Raw genomic sequence first — 18,911 nt, 5'->3', positions numbered from 1 at the left:
GCCGGAAAGCCATGCTGGCAGTGGGTTTTAAAAATACTTTTGCTAACTTTTGAACCCCTGGTCTGATTCGTGCCATTTTTAAATATGTTGTTCCCCTTAAAGGATTGATTGATAATATGTAATTTTTATGTGAATGTTATGCATATTTTTAAAGTTATAGTATATGTAGAAAAAGTGTATTTTTCCTGCCTGTGATAAATTACATTAACCCATTGTGTTCAGTAATTATATCACAGGCAGAGGGGAGGATTTTATGTGTTTTTGCTGGGTGTGTTTTATGTTTTACTGTACGGGATTGGTTACATGTTGTCCCTCCCTGTGGGATGTCCCCTTGCATGGGGACTTGCATAAAAGTCTGTGAGTGTTAATTAAAGTCAGATCATCTTGGACCTTCATGAAGTTTCGGCTCATGTTTGGGGGATTGGAGGGATTGGAGAACTACACTCTGGGGATTGCTATAATCACTATACTCCCCAGCTAAACGCTGGTTCTTGTTCCTGCTCTCTGGAATTCGGAGAGGTTGACCTACTGGAAGCTGAACCCTGGTCTTGGGTCCAGAGTGGGTGGAGACGGCGAGACCCCAACCAAGCTGCGGTGGTTCGTGGGGTCTGCAGTGGTTATAGTGTCTGGCGGAGTGCTTGGAGTCCTCGGGAAGCACTAGGAGCATCCATCAACAGAAGGTATCTCTTCGGGGTGCCAGGTGATCCGTTACAAGGAGTAGTCCCAGAAGATTGGAAATTAGCAAATGTTGTACCCACTCATAAGAAAGGTAGTAGGGAGGAGCAGTGGCGTACACATGACCCATGGGGCCCCGGTGCGAAAATTGATCCGTGGGCCCCCCCCCCCCCTCGCGCTTACTCTGCGCGGGCCGGGGCAGCAACACATGGCGGCGGGCACCTGGTCGCAGGGGTTGCAGGGCTGCGACCGCGGTATGTACGCCAGTGCACACACACTTAAAGGACCACTACAGACACCCAGATCACATCAGCTCAATGAAGTGGTCTGGGTGTCAGGTCCCTCTAGTTTTAACCCTGCAGCTGAAAGCATAGCAGTTTCAGAGAAACTGTTATGTTTCACTGAGGGTTAATCCAGCCTCTAGTGGCTGTCTCACTGACAGCCGCTAGAGGCGCTTCCGCCATTTGAAGACACTGAACGTCCATAGGAAAGCATTGAGTAATGCTTTCCTATTGGCGGTTTGAATGCGTGCGCGGCTCTTGCCGTGCATGCGCATTCGGAGCTGAGAGGCGGAGGGATACATACACTCAGCGGCAGACATACATACACACTCACTTACAAAACATACACTCTCACTGACAAACACACACTCACTAACAGACATCAAACAGACTCACTAACACACACAAACACACTCAGTAACAGACACACACAGTAACACACTCACTGACACTCACTAGCAGACACAAACACTAACACAAACACCAACACTCACACTAACACACACACACACACTCACACTCACACACTAACACACACACACACTCACTAACACACACACACTAACACTTACACACACACACTAACACTAACACTCACACACACACTAACACTCACACTAACACTCACACACACACACACACTAACACTCACACACACACACACACACACACACACTAACACTCACACACACTAACACTCACACTAACACACACACACACACACACACACACTAACACTCACACACACACTAACACTCACACACACTAACACACACACACACACTAACACTCACACACACACACTAACACTCACACACACTAACACACACACACACACACTAACACTCACACACTCACTCACACACACTAACACTCACACACACACTAACACTCACACACACACTCACTAACACTCACACACACTAACACTCACACACACTAACACTCACACACACTAACACTCACACACTAACACTCACACACACTAACACTCACACACTAACACTCACACACACACTAACACTCACACACACTCACACACACACTAACACTCACACACTCAGTCACACACACACACTAACACTCACACACTAACACTCACACACTAACACTCACACACACACACACTAACACTCACACACTAACACTCACACACACACACACTAACACACACACAGACACTAACACACACACACACTAACACTCACACACACTTACACTCACACACACTTACACATTTTTTTTTTTTATTTAATTCCCCCCAGCCTCCCTACATTTTGGAGTGCTGAGGGGATTCCCTGGGGTCCAGTGGTGCTGCTGGGCTCCTAGGCGGGCAGGCAGGCTGGCGGGCGCGCGAGGGAGCACTCTCCCCTGAGTGCTTCCTCTTCAGCTCCCTTGCGCGCCGCGTAGGGATGCCGGCGCCGGAAGATGACGTCATCTTCCGGCTCCGGTATCAGTGCGGTGCGCGAGGGAGCTGAAGAGGAAGCACTCAGGGGAGAGTGCTCCCTCGCGCACTAGCAGGACCGGCCGCCGGGTGTAAGCAGGGCCAGCCTAGGGGGGCCCTGAGGTGGCCGGCTCCTGGGGCCCCCAGGAGAAGAGGCTGGCCCAGTGGGTACATACAGGGTCGCAGGGGCGGCCGGGCCCCCTGGTGGGCCGGGCCCGGTCGCAGCCGCGACCCCTGCGACCCTGGTATGTACGCCACTGGGGAGGAGTCAGGCAACTATAGGCCAGTAAGCCTTACTTCAGTAGTGGAGAAAGTGATGGAAACCATGTTAAATGATAGAATTGTTGAACATCTAAAATCACAATGATTTCAAGATCAGAGACAACATGGGCTTACTTCAGGGAGATCATGCCAAATTAATCATATTGATTTGATTTGATTGGGTAGTTAAAATAATAGATCAGGGTGGTGCAGTAGACATTGCATACCTAGATTTCAGTAAGGCTTTTGACACTGTTCCACATAGAAGGTTCATCAATAAATTGCAATCTTTATGTGGCTGAGTGACAGGCAGCAGAGGGTTGTAGTCAATGGAGTATTTTCGAAGCAAGGTCTAGTTACCAGTGGGGTACCTCAGGGATCTGTACTTGGACCTATTATTTGTAATATTTGTATTAGTGATATTGCAGAAGGTTTTGATGGTAAGGAATGTATGCTGATGATATTAAGATTTGCGAGAGGGTTGATGTTCCAGGAGGGATAAGCAAAATGGTAAATGATTTAGCTAAACTAGAAATGGTCAGAGCTGTGGCAACTGACATTTAATGTGGATAAGTGCAAGATAATGCATCTTGGGTGTAAAAACCGTACTACATTGCTAACCTTAACATATGAGGCAAAGGGATTTAGGAGTAATTCTTTCAGATGACTTGAAGGACCACTATAGTGCCAGGAAAACATACTCGTTTTCTATAGTGCCCACTCCCGTGGCGCTGAAGGGGGAGGAAGGGGTTAATCCCTTACCTTTTTTCCCCTGCCGCGCTCATTTGACGCTGGGACTCTCCTCCCTCTTCTTCCGTCAGCGGCTGAATGCGTATGCGCGGCAAGAGCAGCGCGCGCATTCAGCCAGTCCATAGGAAAGCCTTCTCAATGCTTTCCTATGGACGCTGGCGTCTTCTCACTGTGAAAATCACAGTGAGAAGCGTGGAAGCGCCTCTAGCAGCTGTCAATGAGACAGCAACTAGAGGCTAGATTAACCCATAGGTAAACATAGCAGGCACCCAGACCACTTCATTAAGCTGAAGTGGTCTGGGTGCCTATAGTGGTCCTTTAAAGGTGGGCAGACAGTGTAATAGAGCAGCAGGAAATGCAGGCATGATGCTTGGTTGTATAGGGAGAGGTATTAGCAGTAGAAAGAGAGAAGTGCTCATGCACACTGGTGAGACCAGCTTTTTGATTTTATTTTTTCACTTATTCGTTCATTCTTTATAAAAAATATTTAGGAAATGAAAAGCTTTAAACAGTCTACAGTTTCCTTTATCTTGCAATGGTTCACATAGGGTATGTATACAAGCAAAATTTCTCACATAAGTAGGTGTGATAAAAATAACATACAAATAATAAAATAAGTTTATAAATATTCGTAAAGACCTTGAAGGCAGTAGTAGCAATACAGTTTACAAAAAATGGCAACACAATAATAATAACAAAGTATTCAACCAGGAAGGGCACACTCAGATTACTCTTGTTTTCAAGTACATCCTGGGGATGTTACTTTTGCCGAACATCCAGGGGTTGTTACTGTTACCCAATTTGACAGTACAGTACTAATTTCTGCATTTGAGCATAATGTCCACAGTAAATAAAATGAAATCATATATTTCTACAGTAAAGGTATTTAAAACATATATAGCAGTCTTTATCAATCTCTGACAGAGGCCATTCACTCCTCCATCTCTCTGACTGTAGGATTAATATGGCCCACATCAACTTTCTTTACTGTTCGGGAGTAGGGGCCGAGCAGATATTTTCAGCAAATTTGCAGGATTGAAATTAGTGACCAGTGACTACTGGCAGTGCATTTCAATCCTCTACAATCTGAAAATAATTCCTAGAGTACAAATGAGAGTTATTGAGGCTATAAGGACTAAAATTAATTCTGGAAAATACATGACAGTAAAAGCAGTTATACTCTATTTTGGTTGGAAAGTATTTCAAAGGTTTAGATTACTGTCCTCCCCATTTCAGCACTGAAAGGGTTAAAATAAAATGAAACTCGCCTTTATTCTGCAGCCAGATGTGTCTCATCACTGCAGCTATGATTCAGCTCTTCTGAAAGGTGACTTGTTTGCAATCAGATGCACTGGGAGACAAAGTGCATGTACAGCAGTTGGCACAATCTGGCAATGCTTGGTTTGGTAAAATATTAAAACCAATGCTTATCTATGAGAACTTAGCTCTCAACTGTGCTTTGAACTACAGTTCAAACATGTCAGGTAGGAAAATGTCTGCCTGACATCTGAGATTTGTTACTAAGGGATTTCTCTTGAAATTGACGCTTGCATCAAATAAGTCAGAGAGTATATGACCCCTAAACCACTTCAGCTAGCTTAATGGAACACTTCAAGCACCTAATGAGTGTGTCTTTTTTTTTTTTTTTTCCCTTTTACAAAAAGTGCAGATTTCAATAGAAATTGCCACTTTTATAAATGAACCTTGTTACACCCCCTGGCTGTCAATCAGACAACTGGTTTTGTTACTTCCTGGTAGTTTAGCTCAGCAAAGCTAAACTCAAAAGGGAAACAATTACTGAGAGCACCTGCCTTGTAATGACCTATCCATGAATGCATTTGGAAGTCTGTGATTGCCCTGAATACAGAAGATCTGCGGAGATTAGTGCCGTTAACACTTGCCTTCACCTCACTCTATACACACTTAACCACTTAAATAGAGTTTACAGGGTAAGGGAATATGACTGATCTGCTTTAAAAGACCACTCCAAGCTCCGTTACCACTAAAGAATGCTATAAATAGTTTATGGCATGAGCAGTACCCTGGTGACCTCACCCTCAATGTTAGGAGGCAAACCATTCGCTAACATTTTCACTTCTTATCTGGAGTTTACTGTGTACCAGTCGCTGCCTCCATCGAGAGCTCTAAGCTCCTGGTAGGAGCTTCTGTTAGCTCTACTGGGCTAAAGGCTGCCATGCAAAGTCAGCTCATTGACTGAGCCATCAGCTGACCTCTCATCCAATGATCTAAGCTCTGCACCTCTTGACGTAACTCAGTGAAGAGAGCGTCTAGATAGAAAGCTGACTGCAACTGGTGCCCGGCAGACCCTAGATAAGAAGGCAACTCTCATACTGGGGGCAGTGTGCTGTAGTGGTTATGGTGCTTGGAGTGTTTCTTAAATACAACACAGTGTGCTCAGCTTTAAAAACTATTGTACAAGAAATACAATTTAATGCAACGTGGCAAGTTTTTAGAAATCCACATAGGACTGTCCAAGAATTCCATTCCTACTTTCTAATGTATTGGAAGCTGAGGAAATGACAAACTTTTTGGCAATAGAGCATGTGAACGTTCAAGCAAAATGAAACATGATTGTGTTTGTTCTGAATAAAATCGGTTATCAGATGTTTCCTTGAGTCATCGCTTTAGATCAGCCTCATCCAAATGATATTCCATATAATCGGAGCACATTTTAAGTCAGTGCTAACATTTGCATCCTCCAAATGTTTATGTACTGCTGTTTCTTCCAAGACATTTTGGAAACAAAATGTTTTTTATTTTCATAAAAAAGATAGACTGATCTGGATTGTAATGTCAGTTTAAAATGTTTAGTACGTTTTTACAAGAAAATGGAGCATTGCAAGAAAAAAAAAACAGTTAAACAACACAAACAAAAAAAAGAGTTATTGTGTATTTTTGCTCTATGGTTGCACCTGTATTATACTTGGGAGTGATTCTTTAGTTTGTTTTTAACACCCTACAGGGTTACAATAAAAGCTGACTGTTTTAGATATAATCTGGATGTTCCTGCTTTGATTATGTGATTGAGAAAAAAATGACTAACACAGGTTCAAGATGATTTTCAGTGTTTTATGTGATGTACAGAGATGTGTTGGTTCCCCTTTAAAAGTGGTAAAATAACTGGTACTAGTATATGTTTATTCACCTTGATCTTGTCGACAGTAATTCCCCGCTTCTACTTTCATACCTGGGATAAACTTGAATTTCAGTTTTTTGTTTTTTTTCTGGGCTTTGGGCCAATGCGTTTAAACCTACACTTTTTTGTTGTTTTAATAAGTCTTCCTTGTACCAGGAAAAAAAGTATTTTTTTCTCATAAGTTTATAGAGTATTTTATTACTTTTCCCTTTTAATCCAAAACTAAAGCAGGCTGACAGAGGAAATAAAGGTTGTAGTGATATACCAATGGTATAATTCCCTTCATTCACTGGTAAATGTTCTCTTTATGTGATCTAAAACCTTAAAATCCAGTGTAATAGGAAGTCCCATGCCCTAAAATGTCACATGAATTCAGTGTTTATGACCATGTAGTTTCTAAGATATAAAAATATTAGATCTCTGTGTCGTCATGTTGCCTTTAAACAGTACAGTGACTTATTGTGGAATGATATAGCTGTAGGGTACGGAAGTTGTGAGCCATTGTTGAGGGAGATTTATTTAGTTGAATCACAACTCGGTGTCTGCCAGCATTATTACTCATTGCCTTTCTTGTTAATTAACTTTTTAAACAGTGTCCAAAAGAAATGATAAAAGTGCCGGCGACGTTTCTAATTAGAAAAATTCTCAACTTCAGGAGATACTTTTTCAGCAATAAATCATGTGTGCAGAGAATATTTTTGAACACCCTGGATGCCCTTGTAATGATTTTGCATTACATTTTCTATTGTCCAGTGTTGTGAATGGCCTTGAGCATTGTTATCCCAATATTAATATCCATCAATGACCACAATATATAGGTGAGATAACATAATATTGGTCACAATGTCTAGGTGAGATGGGTAAATTCTTACATATGGGTACTAATGGATTAGACGCATACCCGCATATACATACACACTCACATACACACACACACACACACACACACGCTCTCTCTCTCTCTCTCTCTATCTATCTCTCTTTTAAACATGCACTCATTGTTATTGTATTTTTATAATGTGTGCATGGAAAATACTTTTTATGTGCACTATGTGGGTTACATTAAACAGGGAACATTTTCTTTGTCTTGCAGGTGTCACGGTAGCAGCAAAAGGCTACTTTGATGCACTTGTAAAACTCGGTGAACTGGCCAGCATTAGCCAAGGGTCCAAAGAGCTTGGTAAGTAAAACAGAAGTGGGAAATGTTTTATTTTTTATGTCATGACCCTTTAAACCCAAAAGAATAGCCATGACTTGGATAAGAACTATAAAAAATGCAAATTTGACTAATGAGAATGCTACATAGGTTGTATTTTATGATCACTCCAGTAACCATGTAATAGTCTAAAAATCTTGTAGAATGAATGGTATCACTCAAGAAAGGAGGTCTATTCATTTCCACAAGTCAAAGGCTGCTGACAGTCTACTTATCTATTTTATATTTGGTCTGTAGAAAGACTCAGGAATGTGTATTTATTTGTATTGGCATACCTGTGTTGAATTGATAGCTATAAAACTGTCACGGTTGCCGGCCCGCACTGGCACAGTCTCGCTGACAGCACGAGCTTACCTGCTCGCCGGCGAGCCGACAACCGCTTCTCTGCATCCTCCGGCCGTCGCTCCCGGATCCAAAATGGCGCTGACCGCGTGGTCGCGCCTAGACGTAGCTCCGTCTCCGAAGTTCATACTGACGTGCGCGTGACGTCACAACGTCAATGCGCACGCACGTTTTGGGGTCAGAGGTCGCCCTCTGACCAATCAAACCTTAGAGAGGGACATTTAAATCCTTAGCTCACCTCAGTACCTTGCCCTTTCGTGGTTTCCTGTTCCCGGTTTCCTGAGAGTGCTTTATCTTTGTGAATCTGATTTCCTGGTATCCTGATCTTGGCTTTTCCCTGGTTATTCTGAATTCTGGTTTCCCTGACTTGGCTTGTGGTAACGGTATTGTGTATTTTCTGGCTTCCTTGACCTCGGCTTTCCCTTTGACCATTCTCTGTCTCTAGCGTATTAGTCCGGCCATTCTAAGGTCCGGTTTACGCTCTGTCCTTTTATTTTCCTTTTCTTGCCTATGTATATGTTTACATAGTTTCTGCGTGCTGGACCACACTAGTAGTCGTGACAAAAACATAGTTTAGATCCTTAAAAGCTAGCTTTGATCACCCTTTCGTTGTACTGGACTGTGAAAGTCAACTGCTGGATGTTTAGTAACATATGAGCTAAAAATAATCTTCCCTGCTTGATCACAGGTGTGCCAATTTATTTTACTGAACTGTTTGTTGTTCAAGGTTTACCCTTAGAAACCAAAATAATGACTAGACATTTGTATACATCATAACACTTGCATTATATTTTAGGAGGGTGTGCTACGAATGTTCTTTTTTTTTCCTTCACATTCATGAACATTTATTAAATACGCATTCTATTTTTAGTCATGGCTTAAGCTAGTTTATTTTGAATTTATCAACTGAAAATTACTTTGGTTGATAAATGACTTTGTTTATGAAGCCCTAGCAACACCTACCCTTGTTGAAACTCACACAACCTTGCCACACACTTCCTAAAAAATAGGAAAATGAAGCGTCACAATGACATGTAATGTAGACCCTTTTTGCACCTCGAAGTGTGTAGTGTGTATATGCGTGCATGTCTGAGGGTAGTAGGGATTGTATATGTGTCTAGAGAAGTGGTTTCCAAACACAACTGAATAATACTTAAATCCTGGACTGGTAGGAATGCCTTGAGGACTGGTTTGGAAACCACTGGTCTAGGGGCTGTAAAGTATGTATGTATATATATATATATATGTGTGTGTGTGTGTGTGTGTGTGTTGGTATAGGCTGCATAGTGTTTGTATCTAGGGGCTGCAGTGTATATATGTGTATAGGTATTACATTGTGTGTGTATGTTTATAGGGGATTTAGTTTGCATGTGTGTATAGGGGATGTAGTGTTTGTGTATAGGAGGTACAGTGTGTATAAGGGGTGTGGGAATTTCATATTTTAGTTCCTTGAGTTCTCACTTCAGGATAGCCCACATTTGTTAATCAGAGGTCATCAACTCTTGTGGTTCATGAACCTGTTGATAGTCTTTCCATAATGTTCTTGTGGTATCAGCATATTCAGCTCATCTTGTAGTGCATAGAAATGTATCTGTAAGAGATCCAGAGGTTTTTCTTAAGATGCCTTAAGAATTTCCCATGAATTAAAGAAAATAAAAATGTGTAAATGCATTATGAAAACTAGAGAAAGAATACAGTTCCTATAAAGGATTTGGCAACATTTGTTCCAGCTAGATCTAATGAAGGTGCATCACAGGCTACTTATTCTGTGTTTACTGGAGTTAGGGAGCAGCAGCAGAACTACCAACGGCCACACCGGGAGCCACATGTTGAAGAGATCCATCAGGTGGCCCATACACTTAGGGAATTGCTGATCAGTGGCCCGTTTGGGCGCTGCGGCCCTTTAACAGCACACCCAGGCCACTGTAATATCAGCAGTGCTTGAATGAAGTGAAAGTGTGTCACTTTCTCACTTCAGGATAGCTGTATGAGATTTTGTTTCAACAAATGTCATCAACGTTCTGCTCCTACAGCTAGCTTCTGCATGTAGCCCCTCTTGGTTCATTGCCATTCCTCTTTATTTTTTGTTATTTTTAAGCATGAACATTACCTTTCAAACGGAGGCATAAGAAACAGGCATGGTCAGAAATATTTGTAACATTGTTTCCAGAGTATCCTGGAGTTTGTGATCAAATAATATACTGCCTCATTCTGTTTGCATTGTCTTCCATGGAAGGTATCAAAGTGGTAAAATGCAACAATTCTTCAGTGACATTGTCAAGGTCACCCTGATAGTATTGTCGCAGATCATATGCACAAATTCCATAACTCATTCACCGGTTTTATTGACGAAATCTTAAGCAACCCAAAACGCTGAGTGAGGATTTTATAACATTGATTTCTTCTTCTCAGCTCCAAAACTAGGAAATCTCTGAGAACATTGAGTGCCTCAATGATAAATTGGTTCCTTCCTGAAGAAGCAGTATTCTCAGTGTTTCTATCATTAAAGAATCTTTAACATTTTCTTTGATGTTTTCCTTCAGAATAATCATTTGTAATATGTTTAGCATAATTTTCATTTTATCTTCATTTTCAAATGTAAATGAGTTTTTCATCTTTTGCACCTAGTCAGCTTAAGAGTTATAGAGAGTCACTATTTCATTAAGAGCTTTCTGCAAATTCTGGCTTGTGACACTTAATTGTTCAAGTTCAACTAGAAGAACAGCAGTTCCAAAGCTGTAAAGTGTATTTGCAAGAATTCTAGATGGATGATGAGCCCACATTTGTTAATCAGAGGTCATCAACTCTTGTGCTTCATGAACCTGTTGATAGTCTTTCCATAATGTTCTTGTGGTATCAGCATATTCAGCTCATCTTGTAGTGCATAGAAATGTATCTGTAAGAGTTCCAGAGGTTTTCTTAAGATGCCTTAAGAATTTCCCATTGTTAAAGAATTTCCCATGAGTTAAAGAAAATAAAAATGTGTAAAGGCCGTGAAAACTAGAGAAAGAATACAGTTCCTATTAAGGATTTGGCAACATTTGTTCCAGCTAGATCTAATGAAGGTGCAGCACCGGCTACTTATTCTGTGTTTACTGGAGTTAGGGAGCAGCAGCAGAACTACCAACGGCCACACCGGGAGCCACATTTTGAAGAGATACATCGGGTGGTCCATACACTTAGGGCATTGCTGATCAATGGCCCTTTAACAGCACAACCAGGCCACTGTAATATCAGCAGTGCTGGAATTAAGTGAAAGCGTGTCACTTTCTCCAAGCGCAGAGGGAGCCACTGTGATGGTTCAAGTAGGAGTGGATGATGAAGCAGCAAGGAGTGTGTGTTCCAACCCCACACTCCCATCAGCCTCAGACACTAGGAGAACACAGGGAAGCCACCCTCTTGCACATAAAAAGTATGTTAACTGGAGGGTGGCTAAAAATACGAAAGTTATTATATGTATAAATTATACATATTGTACACATGTGTATGTCTGTGTGTGTATCTGTGTGCTTATCAGTGTGTATGTGTGTATCTGTGAGTTTGTCAGTGTGTATATGTCAGTGTGTGTAGTGTATCTATGTGTTTGTCAGTGTGTGTATCTGTGTATGTGTGTTAATGTGTATGCGTATCTGTGTTAGTATGTATGTGACAGTGTATATGTATATGTGCATAGTGCATACATCCCAGTCATCAGAGGGTAACAATACATGCAAACACATCTACATAATCAAACACAAACATTACGTACAAAAACACCCCTGCATTCAAATACCAAAATTATGTACAAACACTCCCCTTCATTCAAACACCAATATTACACACATATGTACACTCACATTTAAAAGCCAGCACTACATACAAACACACCCCTGCCTTCAAATGCAAATATTACATACAAACACACCCCACCATTTAAACACCAAAATTATATACAGACTCACACCTTCATACAAAACACCAAAACTGCAAACATATGTACACCCACATTTCAAAGCCAGCACTACATACAAACACACACCTACAATCAAAACTAAACATTACATGCAAACACCCTTATATTAAAGGGACACTATAGTCACCATAACAACTGAGCCAATTCAATGCTTTTCCTATTGGAAAGCATAACATTTGCTAAGGTAATCGAATTCTATGCACATATACACTGTCACATACATACTTACACCCATACACACTGACAGACATATACAGATACACAGTCTGACAAACACATAGATACACATACTGATTACTGATACATATACACTGACATACACACAGATACACACATGTGTATACAACCCAGGAGTTAGGATCATCCTGAGCTGAAATACTGAGGTTTCTGTAATCGTCTGTATACCCAATTTTTGTCGTGCGCTATGACACAAAGATGGCGACCATGGTTAAACCAGGTAAAAAAAACCATGGGGGTTTGCAACACCAATACACAGAGGTAATCATTCAAAAAAATTAGGAAAATTAAAAATGCTCAAGCAACCAATTTTACAATTATTGGTCCACTTGAGACCCATTATCAAACAACCTCAATTAGAAGAACAATTATTCCTTTGATGTCACTGATCCAGTGGGCAAACTTAGATCTTCAACAATTGTTGTAAATTAGTGTCGTTTTAAGCCACCCTAGGTAGAGAGAAACAGAACATACTCTCTGGACCATATTCTGTTCAATTATACATATTACAATGTTGCAGTGTATAGAATGATTCTTTGAATTTAAATTCTTTCTCTGACAATAGCTGCAGAAGAAACCCTTTATGGCCAGGCTGATTAAAAAGGAAGTCCTGTCTTCCTCTGGAGAGCCAGAGATTCCTGTTACCTGTCACATATGGCTTTTTAAAGTGAAATGAAATATACTGCTAATCTGAAAGGAGGGGGAGGGAGAGGGGGAGAAAGCCAGAGGAAGAAAGAGAATTAATCAGCCCTCAATGTCTGCTGGTCTGTTCCTTCCCTCAAATCTCCGTCAGCTACTTGCTTTCCTTAACTTAAATCACATGCCCCATTTTGCTGTCTTGGCAACCTGCTCGCTTCCCCTAACATGCCAGAATGGATTGTGTGAGGCGCACAGGCAGTTAGTGCCTGGTTCTCCCATGGCCCTCCTCTTCATGCTAGGGTTAGCTTTTTCCACTCTCACCTTTTGTTATTAGAATGACCTTCAAAGTTATGTGAAATAATTCTTTTTAAATCATTGGTCACCATTTACACCATTTACAATTCTATGAAGCTGCTTCTCCGAGACAGGGGAGCTTTAAGCCCTATTCATGTGAATCCAATCTCTTTCACTTTATTGGTGCTCAGTGTGTCCTTTAAGTAAAGAAAAAAAAACAGGCAGGAGCCCAAGAACTTTTAAATTAGTTCATGCTGTTAAACAAACAATTTATTAAGCTGGTTTGATCCATATATCCAGTCAGAGTGCTCCAAAGTTCATGTCATGTATAATAATAATGTTACATATTGTGGATTTCCCAGTTTCTGTTTATTTATTTCTGAGATTTTTGTGTCACACAATTAATACCCCATGGACATGAATGATAATGGATGGATGTTTCCGGTTAAAAAACCTCAAGTAAATTTTCTCAGAAATGTGACAAAACAACAGTTTATTCACTAAACTCTGAATTATACACACACAGGGTCACGTGCACACTCTCACTAACACATGCATACCCTGAGTCACTTGCACACTCTCACTAACCCACACACACACACACACACACACACTCCCAGAGTCACTTGCATACTCTCACTAACACACATTGTCACTTACACACACACTGTCACTCAAATACAAACTCACACCACTTTTCATAAAGTCACACTTTATTTACACACACAAACACAGCAATTTAACACACAATTTACAAACATGCACACAATAAGCAATCCCCCTGAACCATGCCATACCTGGGTGCTGTGACGATGAGAAGAGGATCAGGCTGCAGGGTACAATATAATAATACAAAAAATATTACAATTTAGACTTTATATATATATATATATATATATATATATATATATATATATATATACACATACATACACACACATAGATGAATTTAAAGGGACACTATAGTCACCAGAACAACTACAACTTATTGTATTTGTTCTGGTGAGTAGAATCATTCCCTTCAGGCATTTTGCAGTCTTCTCAGAGAAAATGTGTTTTTTTACACTAGAGTCTAGTGATAATGCCACTGGCCACTCATGAGATGGCTACTAGAGGTGCTTCCTGGGGCAGTGCTGCACACTGTGCAACACTCCTATTCAGTGTCTCCACCCTCAGCATACAGACACTGACATTTCCTCATAGAGATGCGTTGATTTAATGAGGAGATGCTGATTGGCCAGGGCTGTGTTTGACTTGTGCTGGCTCTGCCCCTGATCTGCCTCCTTGACAGTCTCAGCCAATCCTATGGAAAAGCATTGTGATTGGCTCACATAATCACTTCTGATGATGCCAGGCAAGCAGTTAGATCAGAGGCAGAGGCAGCAGCTGCAGAGTTGAATAGAAGTCAGATTTTACTATATTTAGGGAGGCAAGGGGAGGGGGCAGGAGAGTTAGATGGTGGTTTTAAATCTGTAGGGTCAGGAATGCATATTTGTGTTCCAGACCTTATAGTGTTCCTTTAAAACATGACAGGTAATAAATATAGTTAACCATGACAGGTGAATTTCTTTATCGAGGTATGTTGCCATAGATCTCTTTAAGGATTTTAGATTGAATGAAGATTTGATTGTGTCCGTGAGGCTATTTAATTATTGAGGTGCTCTGTAGGAAAATGAGGATTGAGCCACTTTATTTTTGTATAGCGATATGCTAGATAAAGTTCTGGTACTGGATCGTATATTATAGGAGGTGGGAACAGCTGAGGATAGCATTCTACTCAGGTAGGGTGGGAACTTCCCAGAAAAGCTCTTATGCACAAGGCTGGAAAGATGAAGAGCGCAGCAATGTTCAATATACATTCACTAGATCTCCTATACACACTCTGGGTCCTTCAAACATACAGTAGACCCCTACACACACACTACATTCCTGACATACACACTCTGGATCACCTATGCGCACACTAGATTCCTTGTAGGCAAACACATACTACATTCCCTAAACCCACACTCTCTACAACTCCTACACACACTACATCACCTATACACAACACACACACACACACACACACACTACAGCCCGTATGCACACACTAGTCACATCCCCTATACACAGTATACCCCCTATACACACACTCTCTACAGCAACCAGCCACACATACATTTTTGTATGTCAGGAGTAGTCCGGCCCTGCTCCTGACTGTTACCTAGTGTCCTGCATCTGAAGACATCAATCAGCATTAAGCATCTACCCAGAGCCCTTTAAAAGTGCTCTGTGCATGAGGGCAGACCAAGGAGCAGTCAGCGAATGCATGGCCTTTTGGGTGGAGAATATGGCATCACATAATATCGGCCCCTAATTCAAACCTCCCAATGTTGGGTGGTTTGTTTATACTTTCAGAACATAAATTCCTATCTAAAATGCTTACAAGAATAGGGAAGAAGTGTTACAATTTGTGTCCTAGGATTAAAGTAACCCCTCATTGACCCCTTCGTACTAATCCAAACCAGTTATATCATGCTTATCTCATTGAACCTGATAAATAAACATAGGTTGGTCTGCAAGTACTCAAGCAGTTTGTGAAACAATACGAGGAAGGCTGAACTTGATGGACACATGTCTCTTTTCAGCCTATGTAACTTTATAACTATTTAACGTAAACTTGTCAATCTTTAAACCAATGGCTTTCACTCAACTACAGTAGAAGTAAAACAGATTTCTGTATCAAAGTAATTTGATTATGGTGTCCTCTTCCACAGTGCTGCACATAATTATATAGGTATCAGTCAGAAAACAGCTCATAAAATCTCATGACTTTATCAGTTTTAGTAACTGACTCTGTCAGTTTGTGTAAATTTTAGGGACCCGACCGGGACATACTGATACACACTGGCGCATACACACAGATACACACACTGGCACATGTCCTGTCCTATTGTGTTTTAGACCCCCACTTCCTATAGACTGTAAGCTCGTTTGAGCAGGGTCCTCTTCAACTTATCGTTCCTGTAAGTTTTCTTTTAATTGTCCTATTTATAGTTCCATCCCCGCCCCCTTCTAATATTGTAAAGCACTACGGAATATGTTGGCGCTATATAAATGGCAATAATAATAATAATACACACACTCAGTTACACACACTGGCACATACACTTAAATACACATGGACACACACTGGCACATACACACACTGACATACACATAGATATAAACACACACATACATGACATACTTTATATATTTGCAGCCACGCTCCTGTTGACTTACCTTTGTGTCCAGGAGGGTGGCTTGCTTGGAATCCTGGTGATGGTGACTAAGGCTTATGGGAGTGAGCCTCTCCTCTGCCTCCATGCTGCCTGTGTTGCCACCTCTGAATCCAGCCTCCTCCTCCCTCGATTCCTCCAGGGCGGCTCACTGTAAAGCAGAGAGGAAATGACAGACCTGACTGGGCCCGATGTATTTGGGGCGCAAATCATATATAATATCCTGGAAGTCACACGCACACAATCTGGCAGACATTATATGTCAGTTTGTGTGATTTAAGGGATATTGTATATGACTTGTGCTACTCTACCCTCCTCCCCCATGCTCCTCCTGGCTGTAAATACCTTCATATAACTGTTCTATCTCAATCTCTGTTCTTCAGGCCTCATCTCACACTCATACTCACTCATTGGAACAGCGATTGTGATGCTCTGCATTTTAATTTTTTTTCTCACCACTTCCCTTCCACCCAGGTTCCCTCAGCTGTTTGAGATTCTCACTTTATTACCTCTTCATTCCAGCTGTTTAAGATTCTCACTCAATTACCTCTTCATTCCCTTTGTATTTTACCAATAGCTGCTTCTCTCTGTTAACACTTTTAGCCATCACCTCCAAATTTCCCCTGCTACCTTTTGTCTTAAATCCCCACGGTATCCTTTAGATTGTAAGCTCACAGGCTATCTAGCTAAGCACTTTGTATAAAAGAGCTCCAATGGCTAGATATCAGCTTACGGGCAGAGCTCTCTCTAACTCTTGCATTTGTCTTTGTATATTGTACGTTCTCCACTAACGGTACAGCGCTGCGGAATCTGTTGGTGCTTTATAAATACCAGTAATAAATAAATAAATAAATAATTTGCGTGGGTCAGGGAGCCGCATTCTAAATACAGGAGACATGCTGGAGTCTCCCAGAGCCTCCGGGAGACTTGGGATGTCTGTGTATTCATGTGTACATAGCGAGCTGTCAGTGAGGGAGCAAGGGTCAGAGATCTTTGGCTGAATTACTGTTAAGAGGGAGTGCAGGGGAAGAAGAGATACTGCGCTCCTTATTACTTGGAATCTAGCAGTAGATATTCTGGCTATTGTGCAGTATGTTTCCCAGGATGTTTCACCAACAGAATGGCTGTCTGACCATCTTACAACAATTAGGATGCCTAAATTGAGTATCATTGATCTTAGATATCCAGAGATGTGGCAAGGATTTAATATAAGGTGAATTGACCACATAATAAAATGTGTCAACACAAATATGTAAATGGTGCACTAATGTTGCTCAGTCAATATATAGCATGAACATCTTTTTAGCATGGAAATTTGTCTTTTGTGAGTGTACCATCTGCGTAAGACACTTAATTAATTAAATAATTAATATAACACACAATGAAATAAACAATGAAATGTGACAAGCAAAGCAATATGCTAACATTACCCTACAGGAAAAAAAGGTTTAATCAAAATACAAATATTGCAAAATAATTAATATATGATATATTGCCATTATATGTAATTAGTAACTATAGAGTAACTATATGTATATATATATATATATATATATATATATATATATATATATATATATATATATATATATATATATACACTGCAATAAACACTAGCTTCATTATACCTATATAGTTAAATGGCTATAATTCAGTATATTTTTAATCCACCTCATGCTGTTATTACAAGCTTATTTTAATATATAAATGATCATCCTCTAGATTTAGAACATCTCTTATTTTTCTCATTGTTTGAATACAGAGCTTTAAACTGTAACACCTCTCATTATCAAAGCAATACACGTATGCTTTTGTTTAGCTTGCTCCCCCTTAATGTCTCTTGCTTCCCCTTTAGTTGCTTGTGTGTATTTCTTTCCCCTTTGTGTCAGTTTCTTCCTACTCTTTCGCTTGTTTGTTCACTATAGCCTGTCTCTTGTCAATTCTCCATATCATTTGTGTGCTTTCTGTGTAAATTTTGTGATCTCTCTCTGTTCTCAATGCTGTCACTCCATTACACACTACTGTTATCCTCCTGGTTGTCAAAACCACCACTTATATGACCTTGTCTATCTCCTAGTTATCCACTTTGTTGACTTCTCTGTGGCACATTTGATCTCTTATGATGACTCCCGTAGTCACATTGCTGACATCTCTGTGGCTCAATTGATCTCTTTTGATGACTCCCGTAGTCACATTGGTCTCTTTGCTGTCTCCACTTGTGGTCACATGCTGTCTCCTCCATCACCTCTGTAGTCTAAGTTCTACCATTTGATACCTTGTCTATCAAACCTGTTGTATATTTTATTACTTCCTCCTCCTTGCCTTGATTCAAATTACTTTTTCCTCTTGTGGTTATTATTTTTTTATTTGTTGACTTCTATATGGGCCCAATAATTGTCA

At 40.7% G+C, this 18,911-nt stretch overlaps 1 protein-coding gene across 3 annotated transcripts in view; it reads left to right on the top strand.

The window, feature by feature from the left end:
• Positions 1–18,911, top strand: part of LOC134577579 (brain-specific angiogenesis inhibitor 1-associated protein 2-like) — a 199,711-nt gene that overhangs the window by 114,427 nt on the left and 66,373 nt on the right. For all 3 annotated transcript variants that reach the window (XM_063436396.1, XM_063436397.1, XM_063436398.1), the window contains one exon: positions 7,662–7,748. In XM_063436396.1, the coding sequence (XP_063292466.1) occupies positions 7,662–7,748 (87 nt within the window). The remainder of the gene's footprint in view (positions 1–7,661; positions 7,749–18,911) is intronic.

The sequence above is a fragment of the Pelobates fuscus genome, chromosome 11 (genome assembly GCF_036172605.1).
Source record: "Pelobates fuscus isolate aPelFus1 chromosome 11, aPelFus1.pri, whole genome shotgun sequence".
In the NCBI taxonomy this organism is placed as follows: Eukaryota; Metazoa; Chordata; class Amphibia; order Anura; family Pelobatidae; genus Pelobates; species Pelobates fuscus.
The sequence above is the reverse complement of the archived record's forward strand: the minus strand, read 5'-3'. Positions and strand labels throughout refer to the sequence as shown.